Below are 25774 nucleotides of genomic sequence, written 5' to 3' on the forward strand. Positions count from 1 at the left end.
AGCAACTCACGCTTTAGAATGTAGTGCTATATTCCACGTATCTTTTGGAAAGGCGTATGTTGGAGATATCAACATGAGACCCACACCAACTAATCCTAATCTCATGCTTTTAAAACCCCCCATTGTCAATTTAATTTTCAAAGCAAGTAAAAGTACAGCAGGAACTCCGCAAGCTTTTTATGTTGGAAAGAAGAGTTTGTGTTTGAAAATGAAAACCAGTAGCAGTAAACAATAACAAAGAAATTCTACAGCCACACCAAAATACTCTCCACTCGTCTAATATTAATTAAGGAAAAGTCTTTAGCAACACACAAAATTGAACACAATTTGTGAACACAATGACGTGGCACTCATCAGGGCAGGGGTGCGTCTCAAGGTCTCTCAGCTTATTGTGTTCAATTTCAAAGTGTGTGTTGCTGTAGAAGGGGAGGAGGATTTTAGGGACATATCTTATCATAACACCATAAACAAATTCAAAATCGTTAGGACATTTATAAGTTTTGGATTAAGCTAATTTTTTTGTAGATATGATTTCATATCTATTCTAAACATTGTCACAAATAATCAAAAAAATCAAAAAATTTCAAACTTGCCAAATGTAGTTAACAATTTACCAAATTTGGCTAATTGTAGACCGTTTATTTTCACCATTTTAGATACTATATTTGGCAAGTTTAGAAATTTTTGGTTTTTTATTATTATTTGTGAGAATGTTTAGAATAGTTAGGAAATTATATTTACAAAAAATTAGTCTAATCCAAAACTTATAAATGTCCTAACAATTTTGAGTTTGTTTAAGTGTTAAGATAATATGAACCCCTCCCTTAATTAAAATGGTTCTCAGACTCAAGTACTCCGTGCATTGCGGGTATTCTCTGTTCAAGGGTGACAACATTGATGGTCCACAGATTGTTCTCTATCTACATCTCTTCTGCTCGACCAGGCACATTTTCATTTCACACCATGGATGTTCATATTACAACACACGGAATCAGCTAAACAGTAATTTCTCATTAATTGTCCCCTAGAAGCTCCACAATATATTACAAGTGCTTTCTATCTAGCGAATGTTTCCCGTACAAAATGAACCAAAAGTTGATAACCTTCCAGGGAATGCGTTCAAGAAACTATAGCCTCACTTAGGGATGTCAATGGATCAGTTTGGGTCGGGTTTTAGAAAATCCGAACATGAACCGATAAGAAAATTGGAAACTCAAACTGAACCGAACTAATAAGATATATTGCAAACCGAAACTGAACCAAACCGAACCGAAAACTATAAAATCAATTAAATTTTAAATTAAATCAATTAATTTTATGCACACACAATTGATAAATATGTACAAAATTAATCATAAATATTACTAAAATGTCATTTTATTGGTTTGGGTTCATATCAGTTCGGTTTTGAGTCGGTGGAGGGTAAACAAAATCACAAAAACCCAAACCATTTTTTATTAGTTTGGTTTAGGTCGGTTATTAGATTATCGAAACCCATTGATAGCCTTAGCCTCACTAGGACGATTTCGTCTATACCTTTTCTATTTTAGTGTGTATAAGAAGGTGATCTTGGACACACCCATAAAAACACTCTTGTACTCCAACTTTAAAATAAATAAATAAAATTATTTTAGACACATTTAGGTTCCTAAATTACAATTTTTTTTATTAGGTGTACCCAAAACAAAACAAGTCCTTTATTTAATATACATCGTGGGACTCCATACGTACTAAACCCTAGATACTCTACGTCCTTCACTTGTAATTGATTTCTTTGTGTTAATAATAAAAAAAAAAAGTGTACTTGATTTCTTATTTCGATCAAAAGAACAAGTACCCAAAATACATGTTATTATTTATTTTTTAATCATTTTACTCTTATTGGAAATACTCCAAATTAATTTGGGAGATGTTATTGGATTGAAGCGGTTATTGGGGTATGACAAAAATTTAAATTAGTTATAGAGTATGGAAGTGTTTTTATGGGTGTGTGAGTGTGTCCAAAATCACCCTAGAATCTCAGTTATTCCGTTTCAGTATGGGGTTACAATGTCAACCAAACTGACCTAATTTTGGATTCGCCTAACAGCTTCATGTCAATACGTCATGCTAAAAAGTAAAATAACAAATATATTAAAATTTAATATATGATTTCCTCCTACATCATGGGCAAGGCATCTGAATATGAAATTGTTAGATGATAGGGGACGTGGACATGACACATGAAGTTTGGACACTGGGAAAAATAACATTTGTGGAGTCAGTGCGTCACTATTGTTAACCATCGCACACGTGCAACATATTTGTTGCTTATTCTATTAGCTACATCAGCATTTCCATGGCAATTATTTATGATTCCGTTACTAGAATATATTTTGGTTGTTCATTGATAATTTTGATACTATTTAGCAGACTCTCAAGTTTTCAATATTTCTCATAGTCGAAAAATTACAACACTTGATTGACATGGCGATCGAAGTAACATTGTAATTGTCACCACTTACTTATCTAACCGTATTGTATTGTGTCATGAATAAGGCTCGAACTCCATTCATCTTTATGGATCCTCTAGGTATTCAACTTGAAAAGCTCAAAAACAATCTAACCGGACAGGCAAATTTTACTACTGAGGAAATTAAGAAAAAAAAAGTAACAATATTTCATCTTTCTTATTGCTGAAAAGTTGCATAATAATTAAGTAATTAACTATCAACTAGACGAATATGCCTAATTTTTCCTGAAGAACCAAAGTTATTATTTATGTACTATCTACCATTCTGCTAGTAGGCCGGTCTCTAAAAATAAGATATCGTAATTTTCAACAAGGAATTTCTTATTATTATGGAGTACAAAATTTGCTTTTTTTTTATATATATAAGCAGACTTGTAACTTTTGAGGGAACCTTAATTATAAGCTAAAACGAATCACTCTTTCTCTGTTTTAATAAAAGCACACCATTACCAAACTTCTAAAGACATACTTTAATCCGTCCAATTTCTTATTAACCTATAATCTATCTCTAATCTCTGTTTAGTCTCGCAGTCTTGTAAACTCTAACAATCTCAGTAACTTACTCTGTTTACTTGTATAAAATTTGATTTTAAACTCTACACTTTGATTTCTCCGTTGATAAAAACTCCCCACACTTCGTTTTCTTCGTCCTTCTATCCAAGTTGTTAGTTTTTGTTTGCTTTCTGAACTATCTATCTAACCTTCTTCATCACTTTGATCAATCTTGCTACCCAAGTTTTTCAAAAAAAAATGGCTTCGGTTCAAACACCGGTTCTTCTTCATCGTTCTAAACTCTCTTCTCTCTATCTATCTACTCCATCATCTTCTTCTCGCAATTTACTTATAACACGGAGTCTTGTTTTTAATCCGCTTTCATCGAATTTAAACTGTACAAAAGTTTCACGAGTTTCTAGTTTTGAGTCATTGCTGAAGCGCCATTGTCCTGTCGAAATTTCAACTGCATGTTCTGCGGCAGCTGCTGATGCAGATGATTTGGACAAGGGAGTTGCACAAGTACTTGTTGTTCCTCAAAAGAGTTTCGCACAAAAGTATCCAGCTCTTATTACAGGGCTTTTCTTCTTCTTGTGGTATGTATGTTCATAACTACTTTATATATGTAGAGTGATTCTATGCTGTAATGATGTACCAATGTGTATAGTATTAAGGAACCCCCTTGTTTTATTTATAATTTCTAAAGCTAGGTAGTTTATAATTGAAATTGAATAAGAAAATGCAGCTGGAATTAAATGTTTTCCTGTTCAACCTTTTTAGGGGAGGGGGTGTTAAATTTTTAGGTATATTAGGATTCTGTTTTCTCACAATTTGCATCTGATATTTTGTTTGTGTTCACATTCTTTTGACAGGTACTTTTTGAATGTTATTTTCAATATTCTGAACAAGAAAGTCTACAATTACTTTCCATATCCATAGTAAGTTGGCTAAGTTCATGTTTTACTGTTTTATATCAATTAAAGCTTTTATCAAATTTTCAGTCAATAGGAAATATAATTTGGGCTATGAATGATAGCTATTGTTGAGTTTAGATGTTTCATGTTTAAGAAATATTGCATTTATACTCTTTTAGTCTTTTTGTATTCTATGCTTCAGTTTTGTTTCTTTTGTGCATCTTCTGGTTGGAGTGTGCTACTGTCTCGTTAGCTGGGCTGTAGGTCTACCGAAACGTGCCGTAAGTTACAGCTTGGGTTTGTTAGCCCCTCCTAATTAGATACGTAGTGTACAAAGACTGACTTAGTATTTTCTTTTTGAGCAGCCAATGAATAAGGAATTGTTGGTAATCCTTACTCCAGTTGCTATCTGTCACGCACTCGGACATGTGATGTCCAATGTCTCATTTGCAGCTGTTGCTGTGTCCTTCACTCACACTATAAAAGGTACTTCTGTCTTAGATGTTATCTTGTAGTGTAGTTCTCTTGAAAACTATTTCCTGCATCTCTCTGAGTCTACTTGATATATCTTTCGTATTAGGGGTGGTCTGACCCTTGTGGTATTGGACTTCAGCATGTCCAAGCATTCTTTTTCCCATTGGTCATCTTTACTTAAACGAGTGAATCAGTTGGGAATTGTGAACAACGCTGCTGCTTATAGTTTGATCATACTGTGTCATTTGTAATAGTTCCAAACTATTTGATGAAACTAGTTTCCTACATTTTTGTTTGCTAATTGAGTTGTATATAAGATTGATCGTTAGATTAATTACAAGTATCTGACTGTCCAGAGACAATCAGTTATAAAATCTCAAATAAATTGACTCAGGGGCCTCCCATTTATACAACCATGGGGGTTTCCCTTAATACAATTCCATAACACCTGCAGCAAGACTAGTGCTATATGATGTCAGCTGCAAAATTTTCTTCTCGAAGCGTGTGTGACAGCAAAGGAGCATGTAATCTGTTCAGGCGCCATTTCCATCTATTCTTTTTTTCGCTAGGTATTTCCATCTATTCTTGAATTCCCAAGGCACTCCCAGTAGCAAAATCATGGACAGCAGCTTGAGAATCCGTTTCAATCCAAATATCCATGAAACCCTTATCTATAGCAATCTCATCACTTTCTAAGATAGCATAGCATTCTGATGGAAGTTCTATCTATGCATGGGAAGTTGGGAACCAGTTTCCTACCAAGTTCTATCTTGAATATATTTTTAGCTGATGGAAGTTCAACGCGTATGTTCCCTAAGTTACTAGCAGTGAGAAGATTCGTATAGGAATAGGACTCCATTAGTATATCTGTTTTAACTCCATTTATTGGTTAAGCTCAAACGTGTAAAGTAACGTGTTTCATTTAATCACTGTTTCTGCTCAAGTATATTAAGTACTGTTAATAGTCATTTCTATTTATGTATATTGCGTACTGTAACTCACTGTGCTTAAGCTTCCCTGAAAGAATTTTCATTATGTAGCCATAGCCTATAAGAAAATAAGTGTTGATTTGGAATAAAGTTTCATGATGCCTACTTCTTCTCTTACTATGTTATTCCATACGTTGTTGTTCCTACACAGCACTTGAGCCCTTCGTCAATGCTTCTGCTTCTCAGTTTGTTTTGGGCCACCAGATTCCGGTGTCTCTTTGGCTATCATTGGCGCCAGTTGTACTAGGTAACCTTTTAATGATTTCACCTTTTCCTTTTCAGTTGCTTTCTTCGTCTTGCTACATGATAAGAAAAGAAACAAGGTACATTATGCATATCTTGACATGTCAGACCAGTAGCAGCTCTACATTTGATACCTCCAAGAGGGCCACCTCTTTGATGCAATAGTATTAAGTACTAATCTTAAGATCAACCGTCCATCTTCAACTACAGTTACTGATGCACTCTTTGGTGTTCTATTTAGGTGTGTGCATGGCATCTCTAACTGAACTTTCTTTCAATTGGACTGGCTTCATCAGTGCCATGATCTCAAATATTGCATTTACCTACAGAAGCATCTACTCGAAGAAAGCAATGGTGAGAGTTATCCGTCAGTAGTTTGTGCTTGTGTTATTGACCACTTCATTTTATTTATTTTGTACTGTTCGTTTCTTTGAGAGTTACGGTGAGAGTAATCTGAGCTAGTAACGTGCCCAGGCAATCACCTTTTTCTCTACAACTCCTACTTTGTCTTATTAATTGGTATATGCATTTATTTATGGAACCAGATTAATTTTTATTTTATTCCCTTAATGGGGACTATTTCACTTCTTGAAATCTACATGGAAGTAGTCCACAATGGAACCACATTTTGTCATATTTTTTTTGACAGGTGTCGTCATGGCTTCATTTGTGCTTTCTTTTTATGTACAAAACTTGCATCATCTGCTTTTTCTCCTCCTATTGGGTTCCATCAAGTTACCCACTATCCTCAACCAATGAATATTTTGCCAATTGTGATCTGCCTTTGTACCATGTCTTCTTCTTTTCCCCCTGAAATTTGTAAAGGGAAGTAAACTACTAGAGTTAGTTGGAGACAAAAACCTTGATGCAGCTATGCAATATTTTCTCCTGGGGGTCATATCTGGAATACAATATTGCTAATGGATGCTAGGATTGAGTTTTTCTGCATTTGATGTTTTTTTTTGTTCTTTCCTTCTAATAAATTTTTTTGTGCAGACAGGAATGGACAGCACAAATGTCTATGCTTATACTTCGATCATTGCTCTTATCGTTTGCATACCACCTGCACTCCTTGTAAGTTTCCTTACCTCAATGCCTTATTCGAAGTTTTATTGTTTAATACAACGGGCAGAAAAAGTGTAAAGTAAAATTGTTTTCATTATATCCAAGGATTTCGATGACGGCTTGTTTGCTTGTGCCACAGATTGAGGGACCTCAGTTGATGCAACATGGTTTTAGAGATGCCATTGCTAAAGTGGGCCTTTACAAGTTCCTCTCCGACCTTTTCTGGATTGGAATGTTTTACCATCTGTACAATCAGGTTATTATAGCCCCTACTTTGAACAGGGATGTTGTTAAATCTTGAAAAAAAGATCATCGACTCTTTAACATACTTCTCTTGTGAATTTCAACGCGTGTAACTACCAAAGTTACTCTTTCACTTCCTGAAAGTAACGTGTAATTTACATTTTTCATTCTGGTTGACGCTGTTTTCTTGTCATGGTCTGTGTTTGTAATCTATATATTATCGTTTTACAATGGTATAGTAGATACTGACTTTACTTCTGGCTGCAGCTTGCTACTAATACATTAGAACGGGTTGCACCACTCACCCATGCAGTTGGCAATGTGTTGAAGCGAGTGTTCGTGATAGGATTTTCTATTGTGGTCTTTGGTAATTACTTGCTCTGCCTCGCCCTGATTTTTGAAGAGTATAGAAACGAATTCTCTGTGACTGTATGGAAGTGCGCGTCATTATTTTGTAATGTCATAATATAATACTTGCAAATGTTACAGGTAACAGAATATCTACACAAACTGGGATCGGCACAGCCATCGCAATTGCTGGGGTTGCTATGTATTCTTTAATCAAGGCCAACATTGAAGAACAAAAGCGAGTAAGATTTCATAAATCATGTTCTTAAATGGTAGATACTATATACTGATATGTAACTGCATCTGGGTTACAGCCAAGTTAACTACCTGTTTTGACAGGAAGGGAACTAAAATTTTCTACGTGATAAAGCATATTATGTGGTTTACGTGTTTCTTCCTTATCAACTAGCGACTGCATTGTCTTTCTGACCTTTCTAGTTGGTAAATAACGCCAAAGTAAAACCTTATTCTACATGTTTTGACTGTTAAATCACTGTGTCATAATTCATGGCCATGAGGGAAGCTTGCTGGTTTGAGTTGTCCTAGCTTGCTGGTTCCTGTTTTGGGATGCTTTTAATACGGTGACACGGTGTTGCTAATCCATGAATCATAGTGCCAAAATAGGAATTCGGCCTGAACGGAATAGCCAACTGCCAGCATACCACTCAGTCAAAAAACAAACTAGACCCATTAGTTCATAAGCACCATTTTTTCAGACTACAGATAATATAATTGCTAGTTTGATGCGCCAGTTTATTCTCATAAAGATTGTGAGCTTTGAATTGCAGCTTTACTTTGTATGTATATGAATTTAAGAATTGCTTATAGCTGGCTACTAATTTATCATTTCAGAAGGATGCAGCAACTGCGGCATCATAAAATTTACCAATGGAGATAAAGTCTACTGTTGAAGAGGATAATAAAAGCAAGCAAAAGGAATGGTGATTGGATATCAAGATTCTCTGCTCATTGTGCCGTTTTGTTTGTTTGAGATATTATGAAGTTTTGATAGGAACTTAAAAGACCATGTAATTATGAGTCTTCCTCTTTCGTTTTTTCCAACGAAAGGAATGATGCTTCTTATGATATGAATAATGAAAGTTTGTATTCAATAACCCTGCAAACTGACATGTTCCCTAGCCTGCGTAACTGCATAAATGCATAACCTTCTGCTCTCATTGAAACTTTGAAAGTAACCAGAAACAGAATTATTTCAGTGTAGTATGCTCTTTTTTTTTTAGCAAACAATGCATACTCTTGGAGAGCTCAAGCGATAAAAAAGTTGTTGGATAGCATGCAGCAAACTATGGATACTATGACTTGCAGCAAACTGATATCCATTTAGATTACATTAGACTAGTACTTTGGTTTAAAGACTTTGAGACTTGCAGACACCTAGAGCAAAAACATCCTTTTTCGGGAATCCCCTAAATATCAAGTTCCAAACATTCCCTGTTTTCCCACGAGTCCCTAACATTCCCTGTTTTCACTTTCCTCTGTTTCCACAACTTGCAAAAGGTTACCACATTGTTCGCCCCCAAAACGCTTCTGTAAAGTGTGGGAAACAAATGATAAGAGCAAGTCCAATGGAGAGCTACTATAATGAGCTGCTATAGTACCGCCCCATAGAATTTTTAGCATTTTTGGTTGCCCAACTAAATTTTAGAGGTAAAAAACTCAAAATCAGTTCCAATGGAGGTGCTAAATGGATACCATTGAAATTTTTTTAGATAGACTGGATAGACGACATAACTTCTACCGTCCGTCAAAATTTAACACACGGATAGCAAAAATTGTGCCATCCGTCTCCCGAAACTTATTATGACTAGACAATGCCATAAATTTGGCTAGGTTTATCCCACCAGCCAAATTTAGGAGTATTCAAGCAACCCCAATGGAATGACATTTTGATTTTTGGGGGTATTATATAGCCTTTAGTAACCCATATAGCACCATTGGACTTGCTCTAATGCTATCGGGCTTGGCCAAGGATCTAAAACTCTCAACGTTCTTTGAAATTTCAAAAGCTAGGGCCTAGGGGGAAAAGGCAAAACTAAAACCATCTAAAACACTATAACAGACAGCGTGAGCCCATAAGGGGAAAACTATTACAGTGATTCCTAAATCCTAATATGTAGAAAGAGTCGTTTGTGTACCCCATAACTTCAAGCGCAGCCCAAGGACTGATGTTAGGATCAAGCTACCACTTTACCACAGTTCAGATATCAGTTCCAATTTTCAAGACCGGCAATTCTGACAATACAAAGAATTATTGTAGACTGGTAATTTAAAAAATAAAAATCTTAAATTACAAGTTTGCTTGTAACCCTTATTACAGTTACAACTTAAATATGAAAAGAACATGTAAGTAATTCTTTTGAACTACCTTTTTCTTGCAAATCTTTCATCAAATCAGGCAGACATCCACGAAAACAAGTTTCACGGATCAAAAAATATCTACCTTCTGAGTTCCCCAGACTGCCTATAAGTTAAAAGTTTGAAACACATGTGGCATTATGATGCTTAACCCAGATGTCCTCCTTTTTATCACTGTTTGAAAGCAACTACCTTCAGATAATTTACAAGCTGAGATGGTGCTCATCTGGAGAAACTACAAGACCGAAATGGCTCTTACTAGGCGAACCAAGTTGTCAGAGTTGAGGCAGCCCAAGGTACCATTAATAACAACCTGAGAGCAAGCCAATCCAAGCAGTTGATGTAAGAAAAAGCAACAATTTTTTTTTTGCAGATGCACATTAGTTGTAACTTGAAAAAGACAAGGATTTTATAGTTAGTCAAAGTTGGACAGCTAGGCCACCCAGCCGGCCACCACATTTCATTTTCTCTTTTATCCTCGTAGTGTGACTAAACATTATAGTTCTTAACAATTAGGCATTACCTTTTTCAAGGGTAATTCATACTATACTCGAGATTAAACAGCATGCCCTTTCGATTATCACTGCCCATTCGAATCTTAAACGTTCTGGCCAGTTCCTCCACCCGGTCAAAACTTTCATAGTCAAACTCTCGAATACTTCTTCTCCTGACTTTCTGCAGCATATCCTTGGAGGGTTTGAATCCCACCTTCACCTGTCCAATGTGTAGTTAGTTTTCTATTAGTTACTTCATATGTGGTATTATGCAACAAAAGGGTGCATAGATAGTCCAGTATGTTTAAGTGCTAATGTGCTGTACTGCTATTTGGAAAAAATAACATAGGTGATCAAAGCTTATACCTCCTCATCAATAACAGACAGAGCAGCCTTCGCATCCAGGTTAGTGACATGAGCATCCACAAGCAATGCATATGTTGTCGCATTTGGTTTCACACCCATACTCGTCAAGTGATCAAACACACTTGAAGCTTCATCTATCTGAGATAGTCAAAGCTCTTGGATTCAGTATAGGCTTAGGCCCTTTGTACAGACCGCACAATACCAAAAAACTGAACAAACAAAGGAAAAACAAAAGGTATATGCTAGGCAAGCAGGTGGCAAAATAATAAAACCTCCAGCAGTATTCATCTAAGTACCTTCTTCAGTTTCCCATATGCATACATGAGGGCATTGTATGAATGGATATCAGGGGTCAATCCAAAATTCTTACTGAAGGCCACAAAAGTCTCGTATGCCCGGTTAAGGTCCCAAATGTTGGCACAACCTAATAAAATACAATTCAGTGCCGCAACCGACTTGTGAGGAGGATCAGCTTGGCTGAGAGTCTCTAGTTGCACGTACACCTAGGGAAATTGTCAACATAAGAGCTTATGTAAGCCAACAGATTCATGTGAAAGCCAAACTAAGTAAAAGTTTTGCAATGCAAACTATACCCATGGAAGCAGAAAATAGTACTAGTAACATAAAAGTTAAACGGGAAAAATAATACATTGGACAGACAAACATTAGATATAAAAAGATAACAGAAACTCTATAATGCAATGTAACTGCATATTTCAACTGCGGTAGCTCACAACACCCAAGAAGAATAATTTGTTATGTGTATTTCAATTTTCAAACATTGCACAAAGTGCCGTACTTACCTTATCTAGGTTGTCATAACCCTTCTTACAGCATGCCACAACCAGTGGATGCAAAGAGGTAAATGGAGAGAAGAGGGTTTCTGCCTCAGTACTCGACCCGTAAACAGATTCAAACTCAATAAGAGCACCAAATGCCTTTGGCAAATTGTCCAACGACGCAAGGGCGTATATCTTACTCAAGTAAGATTCTGGACTTGGGGGACTTTTTTGACGCAAAGAACGATGCAGGATGGACCATGATCCTTCAATGAGAGTAGGATTGTACGTCCTACCAGCAGTACCGAGGGCTGAGATGACCAATCCTTCATCAATGGAGAGCTGGACAGGTGGTCTTGTTTTCACACCACGAGCCATCCATCTAGCAAAGAATTCTAAGGCAAAGAAAGCCAACTTGCCATTATCTTCTTGTAACGCCCAATGAGCAATATCAACACACAATTTCCAATCGGGACAAAGAGCTTTATTCTGCTCCATTGTCTGTAAACCCCCCAAAAAAAAATTAAATCAATAATAAAGGCCACAAAATTGCAATCTCACAAAGCCGAAGAAATATAAATTCAAATACTACTCGAACCCCCCGAGCTGAAATTGCGTACCTTGCACCTTTGAATGATTTGTGCCAAGGTATCCAATCTCCCAGCTTGCAAACATCTCCACGCACAGTCATTAAACGTCTTCATGTGTAGTGTGCAACCAGATTTCAAAGTCATATCTAAATATTTCAATGCATCATCTAATAAATTTGCTTTAAACATTATGCCCATAATCAAATCATATGACTCGTCATCAGGTAAGGCTTCCTTTCCTGTTTCCAGCATCCTGTTTCCACATATCAAAAGGTCAAAAAACGTTCCTATTTTAAACTAATCACATAAAACCCCTATTCAACGATTAAATAAACGGCAGTAATAATACATACCGGTTGATGACCATTTCAGCAGATTTAATGACCGCCATTTCAGCAGATTCAACTTCCCTGCAACTAAGTATACACTTCAAAAGTAAATTATACGAGGCAGTATTAGGCGTAAGCTGATAATTCTTCATATCTTCAATAAGAAGAACAAGGTCAGCAGGTAAAACACCACACTGCAAATTAGCTCTAATATAAAAATTATAGGAATCGACATGAGGCATCTTAGGTAAACCATTAGTATCAAGAGTCCTAATCCAAAACTCAAACAACTGTTTGATATCAAGCCATCGTTGGGAAGTAGCCCAGTCAGCAAATATATTCATAAGTGAATTAGTGTCAAGTGTTTGGGCTAATGTTTGGAGTCGGGAAAAAGAGGTCTGGTGAATAAAGCCTAGTGGGACTAATGAATGAGCTGAGTCGGATGGTGGACTTGGATATGCATTTGGGTTTCTCCAGTTTTCTTGGAAAATGGGTGTTCCAAATGATGGGTTTGGTGGCAATGGTACTGTTGATGCTGATGGGTTTGGTGGTTCGGCAAGTTCGGGTTCTTGAGAGAGGTAAGTGAAGGTGGAGATTGATCTACTACTACTAGGGTTTAGGGTTTTGAGAAGGTGTCGAGATTTGAGGAAAACCGCCATTGTTTGTTTTTGGACTGGGGATATTTTATTGAAATGTTTTGAGATTTTGAGTTTAGTTAGGGTTTTGCAATTTTTTTTTTTTTTTTTTTCTTTTTCTTAAATTTTCTTCTCTCTCATTTAGTAGGGTTCAAGTGAAGGGATAAGGGATGAACAATCCGAAAAGCCCAAATGAGGCCCAACGTTTAAGTCCGATGTTTTAATCTCCAATATTTGTAAAACTCTTTGGCTAATTAGGGAGACTTTTGGCAATCACATAGACTCGATTTAATATGATATAAAAAGGAAACAATCTCATCTAGAGTTTTATAGATTCTTCAACTTTTCTTAAATACTAACATTTTGCAATTTTCATTTTTTTTTTTTTTTTCTTAAATTTTTCTTCTCTCTCATTTAGTAGGGTTCGAAGGGATAAGGGATGAACAATCCGAAAAAAATCCGATTAATCGGATAAAAAAAAATTATTAAAAAGAAAGCTCACTTATTGAAAATTTTATTTGGCAAAACCGTGCCACCAAAAGCCTACAAAAAAACCTTCTTATATATTGAAAATGTTTCACTTCACCGATTAATCAAAACCGTAAAAGTGAAAAACCACCAAAAAAAAACTTTTAGGCCAAAGCACTCCACCACTCATTTTTATTTTGTTTTAGGTTGTTATATCATTATATATTATAGATGTATTTTTGAGGATTCAAAATATTTGTAAAACTCTTTGGCTAATTACTAAAAAAGTAGGAGACTAACATTTGGCAATCACATTTTTTTAATATGATATAAAAAGGAAACAATCTCATCTAATTTTATAGATTCTTCAACTTTTCTTAAATACTAACATTTTGCAATTTTCATTTTTTTTTTTCTTTTTCTTAAATTTTCTTCTCTCTCATTTAGTAGGGTTCAAGTGAAGGGATAAGGGATGAACAATCCGAAAAGCCCAAATGAGGCCCCAAAGGAAGGTCCGCTAATGACACCGACCGAAATCCGAAAATTTGAGGTCCGATGGCTATTCTCCGGGCGATTTCTTCGCAAATTAATTGGGGATTAATCGGTATAAAAGAAGCTCCGATTTTAGTTTTTTTTTTTTTAAGCCCACAAAAAACCTCAAAAAAGAAAAGCTCACGAATCTATATATTGAAAATGTTTCACTTCACCGAGAAAATAATCAAAACCGTTCTCTAGTTTTTTTTTTTTTTTTTTTTCAAAAAGAAAAGCTTTTTTTTATATTGAAAAAATGTTTCACTTTTCAAAACCGTTTTTTTTTTTTTTTTTTTTTTTTTTTTTTAAAAAAAAAAGAAAAAAAAGAATATATTGAAAATGTTTTCAATTCTAAATAATCAAAACCGTAAAAGTGAAAATGTTTAGTTTTTTTTTTTTTTTTTTTTTTTTTTTAAAAAACAAAAACCTCAAAAAAGAAAAAAGCCACGTATCTATATATTGAAAATGTTTCAAAAAAATAATCAAAACCGTAAAAAGTGAAAACCACCAAAGAAAAAACTTTTAGGCCAAATAGTTTCTTTACTTCACCGGTAAAATAATCACTCCACCACTCATGCTTGTAGTTTTTTTACTTTATTTTGTTTTAGGTTGTTATATCACTTATATGTGACATCCTTAGATATATATTATAGTTGTACCCTCTTGGCTCTATTTTTTGAGGATTCATAGAGTCTCCAATATTTGTAAAACTCTTTGACTAATTACGAAAAAGTAAGAGACTAATATTTGTAAAACTCTTTGGCTAATTACGAAAAAGTAGGAGACTAACATTTGGCAATCACATAGACTCCAGCTTTAATATGATATAAAAAAGGAAACAATCTCATCTAGAGTTTCATAGATTCTTCAACTTTTCCTAAATACTATAGCTAATTACGAAAAAATAGGAGACAAAAAACTAAATTGCTAAAAACAATGGTTTCCACCGAAAACGATTTTCCTAATATACCACAAAGAATAGTTTTCACACTAATATTAGGTGAAATTTAACATAACAAAATTTCTTTCTAGAAAAAGACAATTAAATAACGAAGAAAAAAATGAATTGAGTTGCCTAAACAATTACTTTCTACATTTGTTAACCTCACATGTGACTTGGACAAAAAAGAAAAAATAAAAGTCAACTAATCATAAAATAAGTAACAGTGTACACCCAAAACTAAGCGGACAACAAATAAAATTGTATTGTATGCACTATATGTCTATATGGGCCTAAACAAATAAACTTGGATAGATTTAATGCACCATCCACATTGGGATTTAGACATTTAGTCATCGTTAAGGATATCAAAAACCACAATAATTACAACATGCATATGTTCCAATTAAATTTATGAATTTATAAAAAAAAAAATCAACACTATAATATAATTTCCAAGTTTATAATATATAAAATAAAGTATATACCAAACCAAAATAAATTCCAGTGAAAAATTAAATTATACAAAAAATAACATCACAAAACATGTAATAGAAAATTTTCCATTCATTATAATGCAAACTCACATGTATATATAAAAATAATAATAATAACGGCAAACTAATAATGACAACTATTTTAAAATATATATAATACTACATGAAACTAAGCTCAAAGAACAGTTAATGAGAAACTAAAAACTGGATGCAAATGCATCGAACTAACCTCAAATAATATTTAACAGAAAATCAAAAACTTGATGCATATGCAAACATTAAATTAATCTTAAAACGTAATTAATGGGAAATCGGACTATGGATACAACTGCATTAAACTAACCTTAAAAAATAATTAACGGAAAATCAAAACTTGGATGCAAATACATCGAATTAACATAAAAAAACAAAAAAATATCGGGAAATTGAAAAATGGTTGGAAATACATTGAACTAACCCTCAATGATTAAATTAATAGGAAATCAGAAATTGGATGCAGCTGCACCGAAGTAACATAAAAGAAAAATTAACTATAAATTGGGAATATGATGCAAATGCGTAGAACTAATCTTAAATAATAATTAATGGGAAATCGGAAACCAGATACAATTGCATTGAACTAATCTAAAAAATAAACTGGATGCAAATGTATTGAACTAACATCGAGAAATAATTAATGGAAAATCGAAAACTGTATGCAAATTCATTGAACTAACCTTAAACAATAATTAACAAGAAATCATAAACTAGATACAAATGCAACCTTATCGAATAATAAACGAGAAATAAAAAACTGGATGCAAATGCATTAAAATAATCTCAAAGAATAATTAACGGAAAATCAGAAATTGGATGCAAATGTATTGAATTGACTTCGAAGAACAATTAATAGGAAATTGGAAATTGGATGTAAATGCATTGAACTAACCTCAAAAAATAAATAATGGGAAATCGGAAACTAGATGCAATTGCATTGAACTAACATAAAAAAAAAAAAAAAACGGAATTGAAAATCAGAAACTAGATGCACATATATTGAACTAATCTCAAAATATAGTTGTGTTATATGTTGTGGGAACGTTTCGATAAGTATAGTTTTGCATTTAAAATAGTGTTTATCTTATCTCTTTTCGTATAATTGGGAACGCATTGCTATTCAAATAGTTTTAATATGAACTTCGTCTTATTAGGCAATCTCACAAAACTTCAATCAAACTTCTATTATTAAACAATAAAATGAAGTTGAATGGTTTTATCAAGGGTGAGTTTTTTTTTTAATGGATAGTGGGGTTTTCACGTTATAAAAAATTTGGACGAGTTATCAATATAATATTCATATATAATAGTTCTGCATATATAGTTGTAAATATTTTTCAGAATAATTAATATAACATCACACGTTCGTAGATAATTTTTGAAGATCCTACATAGTGAGTCATGTATACTTTAAAGAATAATTAACGGGAAATTGGAAACTGGATAATTTTTTATGATCCCACATAGTAAATGAAACATAATTTATTTTTATGTCCTGTTTGAAGTTGGTATTACACACCACATTGGATAATTAAAAGAAAATCAAAAATTGAATTCAAATACATTGAATTCAGCTCAAAGAGTAATTAACAAGAAATTGGAAACTTTATGCAAATACAATAAACCATACTAAAAAGTAATTAACTAAAAATCGGAAACTGGATGTAACTGCATTAAACTAACGTCAGATAATAACTAACGAGAAATTAGAAATTGGATGCAAATCCTTGAAACATATTTAACGGGAAATCGGAAACAGTATGCAAATACATCAAACAAACTTCAAATAATAATTAACGGAAAATCGGAAACTGGATGCAAATGCATTGAACTAATATCAAAAAATAATTAACAAAAAATCAAAAATCGAATGCAACTGCATTGAACTAACCTAATAGAATAATTTGTGGAAAATCATAAACTAGATGCAAATGCATTGAAATAACCTCACAGAATAGTTAATGAAAAATCAGAAACTAGATGTAATTGCATCGAACTAACCTCAAAGCATAAATAATAAAAAACTAGATGCAAATATATTGAACTAACCTCAAAGAGTTATTAACGGAAGTCACAAATTGTATGCAAATACAATGAACTAATCTCAAAGACTAATTAACGAAACATCAAAAAATAGATGCAACTGCTCTGAACTAATCTCAATGAATAATTAACGGGAAATCATAAATTTTGATGCAACTACATTGAACTAACCTAAAAAAATAATTAACAAGAAATCGAAAACTTGATGCAAATGCAATGAACTAACCTCAAAGAGCAATTAACTAGAAATCGAAAATTGGATGCAACTACATTAAGCTAACCTCAAAGAATAATTAACGAAAAATCAGAAACTGGATGCAACTGCATTAAACTAAAATCAGAGATTGACTAATGGTAAATAAGAAATTGGACGCAATATCTTGAGGAATATTTAACGGGAAATCAGAAACTTGATACAAATGCATTAAAATAACCTCAAAAACTTGATACAAATGCATTGAAATAACCTCAAAGGATAGTTAACAAGAAATCAAAAATCGGATGTAACTGGTCGAACTAACTTCAAAGCATAAATAACAAGAAATTTGAAACTAGATGCAAATGCATTGAACATCGAACTAACCTCTAAAAATAATTAACTGGAAATTAGAAACTGGATGCATATGTATTGAACTAATTTAAAAGAGTAATTAATGAGAAGTTGGAACCTGGATGGAAATGCAATGAACTATCTAAAAAACTAATTAATGAAACATCAAAAACTAGATGCAACCGCACTAAATTAACCTTAATGAATAAATAACAAGAAATCATAAACTTGATGCAACTGCAGTGAATTAACCTCAAATAATAATTAACGGGAAATCGAAAACTTGATGCAATTGCATTGAACTAACCTCAAAGAATAATTAATAGGAAATCGGAAACTAAATGCAATAACTACATTGAACTAACCTCAATGATTAATTAACAGAAAATCAGAAACTTGATGTAAATGCAGTGAACTAATCCCGAAACATAATTGTATTATTTGTAGAGGGAATATAATGTCTCAACAAGTATAGTTTTGTATTTTAAATATTGTTTATCACAATTCTTTTATTATGATTGAAAATGTCTTGCTATTCAAGTAGTTTCAATATCATCTTCGCCACATTGAGCATTCTCATGAAACTTAAATTATTAAAAGAAGTCGATAGGTTTTATTAAGGTTTGGTGTTTTCTTTTTATTGAGAGTAGTGCAAGAAATTTGAATGAGTGATTAATATAATTTTCATATATATCTCATAGCTCTACATAATTGCTAATATTTTTTAGAATAATTTAATATAACGGCACCTGTTCGTAGGACGGGTTCAAAAACTAGTATGTATTATAAGTTAACTAAGGTGATTAATTCCGATTAATCGCTATAAGTTTTTGGAGAGACTTGCTCCCGATTAGTGCTTAAACTGCACAGCTTTTGATGATGTGGACCAATCAGAATTTAGGGACATGAAAAATGTGTATGTCCACAAATTTGCTTTTTTTTTTAGGGTTAATTCGATTTTTGCCCCACTTTTAATAGGGTATTCAGCGTTTGGCTCTTGTAAGTTCAGTAATTCGTTTTTGGACCCAATTCTGTCAGTTGACTTGGTCAACTTTAACTGCTCCGTAGGTTTTGCTCCTCATAATTTCAAAATGGCCTAAATACCCCTCACGTGTGCCACACGTGTTTTTTTTTAATTAACAAAAACTAATAACACGTGTCCAAATCTAACGGTTGGGATCCAAGGGTTATTAGTGACTAGCCGTTGGAGCTTTGAATGTTGCTCCCAATGGATATACTGGTCATCTATAAGTACTGGACCAATTGCTTATTGGTTTTTGCTCATGTCTAACTCCAAATCAAATAATACAATTGGGGTGGGGGGGGGGGGGGGGGTGTTTGGAGTTGTCATCGTTGGTGCACCAAAGGTTTGTATTTTGTTTGAAGGATATCTCACAGTCCATTAATGGAGGAAGGGCTAAAAGCTTAAAAGTTATTTTGAAACAGGGGTCAAAAACAAAAATATATGTAAATGGAATGACTAAATTTCAATTTATGTTTGTTTTGTAGGTTTGTCAATTGTGTTTTGAAGTTGGGCATTATGCTCCTACATGTAAGTACTTTGGGATGCATTGCCCTCGTGCTTGTTGTTGTGACTTTATGAAAGTGGTTTTTGGTCGTGTTAACAGTGGACAACAAGGAATTCTAGAATACAAGTATTTGAAGTGCTCGTTTGACCAATGTAGTGTTGTGGAGTGGATCTACTTTGACAGAAAAATTGAGAATGAAGCTTGCAACCTGTGCAAAGAAGAATTTGAGCTGTGTGAAGTGTGTAGCCTATGCAATGGGTGTCATATACCTAATGTTTGAGCCAATAGTGTTAGTGTGTGAGGGATTGTGTACTGCTAACTGTATTGCTATGTATTACTATGTAATGAAGTCTATTATCTAAGAAGAAATTGAAGTTGCTATATATATTACAAAATGCATCCAGTACATAACAAACTTCATCCATTACATAGACACTGTAAGTACAGAAATCCTACTTCATCCCTTACATTGCATTCCAAGTTTCTACATTCATTACAACACCAAAAGACAAGACATAACCAACCTAACCAAAATTCATAGTTCGAAATGACAAGACAAAACAAAAGGAACATATCAACATGTCTTTACAACCCCCACAAAAGACCAGCAACATGTCTTTCCAACCAACTACCAACATCAACATTTACTTGCTGCATAAACACTCATTCAGTCACATTAAATAAAAAAAAAACAAAATTAATAATTTTAAACAGAATCAAAGAATCATGTACTGGTCACTTCTTCCTCTTTTGCTTGAGGTGAATCTGCAGAGCTTCAAACTATTGTGCACACATTAAAGCTTGCACAACCATCATTGGTTGTGTTTATGTTTGTACTTGTGCTTGACTTCCCCCAGCAGCTTGTGTCTATCTTGAACTTCCTTCTCCCTTAGCACCCTTATCCTTTCTAGATTTTGTTTTAGGGATGATAATATACTCATCCACATACTCCTTACAATACTCTTCCCAAGCTTCCTTCTCCCAATCACATAGATCTTCACTTGGTAGTCCTACAACCACCCTTTAATTTGTTCCTCTTTCTTGTCCCTATAATTATGGATATAAGCATGGACTTCTTCAATAGAAACATCATGACCATGCTTATCCACATAAGCTCTGGCAGCCAAAACCTCATAATTATGGTAGTTATTATAGCCAAATCTAATAGCACTCATGAGATGAGGTGGATATTCATAACCCTTATCTATATTTTTCCCCGTATCCTTATTCTTCCCCTTCTCCATTTGATATGAGATGTGTGAGAGAGATATTCAAAGTGAAATGTGTGTGAGTGAGATGTGAGATGTGAGATGTGAGAACTAAAGAATGGTGCGAGAGATATCCTTATAGCAAACACAGATGTAGGAACATTTAAGACATTTAATATTGGGTAAAAAATAACAGTTACCAAGTCAAAATTTTGAAAACCAAAACTGAAGAAGTCCATGATTACATTAAAAGGTAAAGGTACAACACTACATAAAACACATGCGTGGGTATACATTAAAAGCTTCAATGTTAAGTACAATACCTACTAAGTATAATCAAACAATATAAATAATAAAAATACAAAAAACACTACTAAGTATAATACCTTCAATGTTAAGCACTACTAAGTAGAACTTGTTGGAGGGGGTGGTGTTGCTTGGCTTGAGCTTGGTGGTGTGTCTTCACCAAACCAATAAGCCATTCCCCTACCACCCCTCCTCCCTCTACCTCCTCTTCTAGCCCTTAGAATATGGTCCATATTTGGCTAAGATTGCACATTGACCTCATTTGGCTGAGAATGGTTCATTTGTGTTTGTTGTTGCACATTGACCTCATCTGGATGTGTCTGGTTCATTTGTGTTTGTTGCTGCACATTCACCTCATTTTGTTCTTGACCTCTTCCTCTCTTTTGTCTCTTTTATGCTTTGGATAAACTCTTAGTTCCACCTTGTTGTCTCCTTTCACGTGTCCTCTTGTTATGGCCTGGTACATTGCATATCTTACAACATCTATTGTTTATGGGTTTATCCTCATCTACATCCCTAATTCTTAGTTTTCTAGGTTTTCCAGATTTTCTCTCAAGGGGTGGAGGTAGTACTTCATTACCAACTTTGACTTAGTAATTGACAAACATTCATAACTAAACATTAGGGGTATGAAAGCATTAACATGAAAATTAGGGTCCAAATATTTATTTACCTTATCCTAGTCTTCTTCATTATCAAAAGGATATATATAGCCAGCATAAATAGCTTTAAAGGACAGGACATTGTAGTATGAATTGCAATACCTAAATGCAAACAAGAAATGTAATGAACAAGTCAATTTGTTACTCATTGATTGAAAACAAAAGTAGTAAAAGTACATGTACTATTTTCTAATAACTAACACACTTAATTACTATGCCCAGTTATATCTTTGTGTTCTCCTTTTTTCTAATAACACAAACTGCATGAATACATGGTATTCATGTCATCTACCATACAACACATGTACAACTCAAACCAGTCATATCTACCACAAACTTCTTTTCACTCTTGATATTAATGACACAAAATGAGTTATGTTCAACTCCTTCAACAAATCCTTGAACTTTGTATTTGTTGTATTTTTTCTCTATCTTATTTATAACTCCTTGAGCAGCTGACACTAAATCACCATGAACAAGTTCTTGTGAAATAATCCTCCTTTCATGGATCAACTTTATCACAGCAAGACTGTATTGATCAATAAATTGCACTAGTGGTTTATCTCTAATCTTCAATATCCAAGAATTAAAGGATTCACTGAAGTTATTGGTAATAGCATCACATTTTATTATGAGATCAAAATGTGACCTAGCCCAAGTGGATTTTGCTTCCCTCTCTAACCAATCCTTAGCTTCTTCATCCACAACCTCTATCTTCTCCATATAAATATCATGATGACATTCTTTAAATGCTTCTGCTGCCCTCCAGTTCAAATATCTAAACAACTCACCCTTAAAATTCACCTTAAAGTTTTTGTATATGTGTCTAAAGCAATACCTAAAGAATAATGGCAGAATACATGTAAATAAGTATAATGTAATTTATTACATGTGCTTATATTCTGGAAGCACTTCATTCACAGCCTATGAGATCCTTTTGTCTATCAGAGATAAATGTCAATGGATCCTTGTGTTTAATCAGATGAGGCCTAAGCTTGCTCAGAAGCTTCTTCTACTATGTATCCCCATTCTCACCCCTACAAACATATATAGCAATTAGGAATAACCCATTCTGTGCATCTAAGGCCATGACACTTAGACAACATCCACCATATTTCCCTTTCAAAAATTACCCATCTAATCCAATCACAGGTCTACAGCCATTGACAAACCCATCCAATAATGCTTTGTAAGCAAGCAAGAATCTAACAAACTCATCTGTTTCAGCATGTTTGTACCAATTCACTATACTTCCCTTATTCCTTTTCAATATCTGGTTTTTCAACTCAGATACTACTACATAACTATACTCATAATTCCCATTTATTTTCTCAAACATGCATCATGACTTTAGATTTCCAAGAAGTGTAATAAGATAACTCAACTCCATATATTCTGAAAACTTCCTTGTGAACATCTACAGGCTTCATGTTTGGGTGATCTCTAAGGAAATCCTCAAGAACTGTTGCAACCTATGGAGCTTTGGCCTATACAACACGATTCTTTCCATCAGCCTGACAAGTATGAGTCCCCACATATTTCCTTAACTTCACAGTATGGTTGTCTGTTGTGAGACTACATGCTACCTTCCAAGTGCATCCTTTAACCATTTCTTGATCTGAATGGTCTTCACCAATACAATAAATTTTGTACCTCTTCTTGTCATTTTGCTTTTGCCTGAAACTGAATATGTCTTGTATTTGCCAAAGTCTTAAGAAATTTCCTACATTCTTCCATTGACTTCCATTGCATGCCAGGTTCTAGCTTCAAAACAAGTTCTTGTTTTACATCTTCATCCTCAACATTTTGGTATTGTTCCTAGTACAAGTTGTTATTTGTGAACTTCCCAAGACTATTAATCACATCATCAGCTTCTTTTTCAAGATCTGTTGCTTCATTCACCAAGTCATCAACATGTTCATCATCTTCTTTAGGTGTGAAATCTTCATCTTCATTATCAGATGAGTGGTACTTTCATACCTAGCTCTCATGTCCACACATGGACCACCAGCCTCAAACTTCTGAAAGTACCTTCCAAGTGCATCTTCATCTTCACTCTCATCATTCTATACAGTATCTTCACTCACATCACTCTGTATTGCATCAACAAATGCTTTTCCAGTTTCAAATAACTCAGCAAACTCATTCACAATATCTTCTGCAGTTTGTTTTATCTCTTCATATCCATCTTCACCTTGATTAGTGTTCTCAGTTATGAGACTAATGGGAATTATTGGTTCATTTGGAGAAGCTTGGTTTATTGGAGAGGAAAATCTAGGTGACCTTCTTACCTCAAAGTTAAGAATAGGGTGTTTGGTAGGTGTGCTTGGGCTTTGGGTTGAAACCAACTTAGACTTAGATTTTGTTGGAGGAGGAAAAGCTTGGTTTATTGGAGAAAGTTGTATAACTGGAGAGGAAAATCTAGGTGACCTTCTTACCTCAAAGTTAATAATAGGGTGTTTGGTAGGTGTGCTTGGGCTCTGGGTTGAAACCAACTTAGACTTAGAAACAAAAACAATACTGGGGTTTTTATATTGTTTGGCATTGGGCTTACTATAGAGCTTAGGTTTAGGGACTTCAGTAGGTTGCATCATATCTGGAGTGACCATGGTGACAAACAAATGAAACTTTTGATCCCTTTCTGCCTTAATAGTATCCCACATTTTAAGAACTCCAACATCATTGTAAATGGTAGTCAAGAACCCTTTACAAATGCAATTAACACCATTAATGGGAACATCATCCCCCACATATTTGTGAATATCTTCAATGAGCCCCATATAACTCAATTCCTCCCCATCTAACATAAGATGAAACTGAGAACGACCATGATAATCTAGATATTTCATTCTACCAAACACTATTTGCATCCATAAACCATCATAGCGTATCAGAAACTCTCTCTAACCTCTTAAAGGTGAAGCCATAACTTTGGAAATGCATATTTATATAGAATCAGTTGCATACATACACTATACCTAAGCATACAGCATATAAACACATAGAACATGCATACAAACACAGACATCATGATTAAATAAGCTTTAACAATAGCAACATGCTAAATTTGTAAAATAAAAATATAATTAGACGATCTCCCCAAAGTAACGTTCAATATGCACAATAAACCCATAATTTGATGAAAGTCCCAATTTTTTACAAGAAATTGGGGCCAATTTATGTACAAAGTACAAATAGAACTCTAATTTGACGAAAGCCCCGTTTTATGTGGTATCATTTGGGCTAATTTATGTTCAATTTAAAAAACCCCCAAATTTCGAAAGTAACTGTAGTTACAAATTTAAAACTACCATTCAGTAATTTCTAGGGTTTGGTCCCCACATTCCTTATTATATTCATCACTTTTCATGTATCACAACAACACAACAAAATTCCCACAAAATTACATGCAACACTAACATAAAGGTCGTATCTTTCCACACACTTGATCCAACTCACACTGTTCCAACGAAATGAAAAGCTTCCTACTCACTTAATTGAACACATTGTTTTAAAGGGTAGTGATGTTTTAAACTTGCTTCACTTGTACAGATGAAGTGATAATATAATGAATTGAAGAGGAGATGATGAGTGATGAAGTGATGAAGTGATATGATGACTTGAAGAGGAGTATGGTTTTGGAGTGAGAAAAAATGCATCGATGGGTAACGAATTATAGACGAAATCAAACATTGGGGCTTAAACTTTTTTTTGAGCAAATTTGGGTAACAAAGTGTACCACGTTTTGCAACGTTGGCTTATGTTACACTTTCGTCCATTTTTTTCACACGTGGCACATTATTTTTCATTTTCTCTAATTATTTTCCTATGTGGCTATGTAAAACTTGCCACGTGTTATGCTAACACAAAACACAGCCCCCAGCAACTACTTGTCACGTAGGAGGCATGTGAGTAAAGTAACTCTGCTGCTTACCAAAGTAGGAGAACAAAACATCTGAAACTGAAACAATTCAAAGAAACAAACAAACAAACCCAATATGCATCTTCATCACTGATACTAAAATCAGAAAACCTGTTCTTCTCTCTCCTTTGAGAAACTCGTACAAACTGTTAATCATAATCTTAACCGATTCATCTAGAGCCTTCTTTGATGTAGGATCAACGCCAGAATAACCCACTAACTGAAAATGATCT

At 34.2% G+C, this 25774-nt stretch overlaps 2 protein-coding genes across 3 annotated transcripts; one reads left to right on the plus strand and one right to left on the minus strand.

Annotated features, from left to right (window-relative positions):
• Positions 1 to 2897: 2897 nt before the first annotated feature.
• On the plus strand, positions 2898 to 8392 carry LOC147522071 (triose phosphate/phosphate translocator, chloroplastic-like). Of its 2 annotated transcripts, XM_086590805.1 has the most exons (11): positions 2898 to 3600; positions 3877 to 3942; positions 4121 to 4199; positions 4284 to 4404; positions 5533 to 5628; positions 5866 to 5978; positions 6621 to 6698; positions 6829 to 6945; positions 7200 to 7299; positions 7422 to 7522; positions 8133 to 8392. In XM_086590805.1, the coding sequence occupies exons 1-11, from the start codon at positions 3263 to 3265 to the stop codon at positions 8157 to 8159; spliced, it is 1236 nt and encodes a 411-aa protein (XP_086446931.1). In that variant the 5' UTR covers positions 2898 to 3262; the 3' UTR covers positions 8160 to 8392. The 2 variants fall into 2 exon arrangements, with proteins under 2 accessions (XP_086446931.1, XP_086446940.1); XM_086590814.1 differs by lacking the exon at positions 6829 to 6945 and having other exon boundaries at positions 2978 to 3600.
• A 1139-nt stretch (positions 8393 to 9531) lies between these two features.
• Positions 9532 to 12985, minus strand: LOC147522072 (Tetratricopeptide repeat (TPR)-like superfamily protein). Its single transcript, XM_086590823.1, has 7 exons — positions 12239 to 12985; positions 11916 to 12138; positions 11320 to 11796; positions 10813 to 11019; positions 10517 to 10654; positions 10180 to 10370; positions 9532 to 9969 (listed from the first exon to the last, which is right to left on the minus strand). Exons 1-6 carry the CDS (start codon positions 12871 to 12873, stop codon positions 10185 to 10187), a joined length of 1866 nt encoding a protein of 621 aa, XP_086446949.1. The 5' UTR covers positions 12874 to 12985; the 3' UTR covers positions 9532 to 9969; positions 10180 to 10184.
• Between the last annotated feature and the right edge of the window lie 12789 nt (positions 12986 to 25774).

This window comes from Coptis chinensis, chromosome 1 (assembly GCF_015680905.1).
Source record: "Coptis chinensis isolate HL-2020 chromosome 1, ASM1568090v1, whole genome shotgun sequence".
In the NCBI taxonomy this organism is placed as follows: domain Eukaryota; kingdom Viridiplantae; phylum Streptophyta; class Magnoliopsida; order Ranunculales; family Ranunculaceae; genus Coptis; species Coptis chinensis.

What these genes read in the sequence shown, in the direction of transcription:
- LOC147522071 (XM_086590805.1), top strand. Translation starts at nt 3,263, where the DNA reads ATGGCTTCGGTTCAAACACCGGTTCTTCTTCATCGTTCTAAACTCTCT. An exon ending in TCTACTCGAAGAAAGCAATG is followed by an intron (nt 5,979 to 6,620) that starts GTGAGAGTTATC and finishes TTTTTTGTGCAG; the next exon opens with ACAGGAATGGACAGCACAAA. An exon ending in TTTACCATCTGTACAATCAG is followed by an intron (nt 6,946 to 7,199) that starts GTTATTATAGCC and finishes TTCTGGCTGCAG; the next exon opens with CTTGCTACTAATACATTAGA.
- LOC147522072 (XM_086590823.1), bottom strand. Translation starts at nt 12,873, where the DNA reads ATGGCGGTTTTCCTCAAATCTCGACACCTTCTCAAAACCCTAAACCCT. An exon ending in GCTGAAATGGTCATCAACCG is followed by an intron (nt 12,139 to 12,238) that starts GTATGTATTATT and finishes ATGTGGAAACAG; the next exon opens with GATGCTGGAAACAGGAAAGG. An exon ending in CATATGGGAAACTGAAGAAG is followed by an intron (nt 10,655 to 10,812) that starts GTACTTAGATGA and finishes TGACTATCTCAG; the next exon opens with ATAGATGAAGCTTCAAGTGT.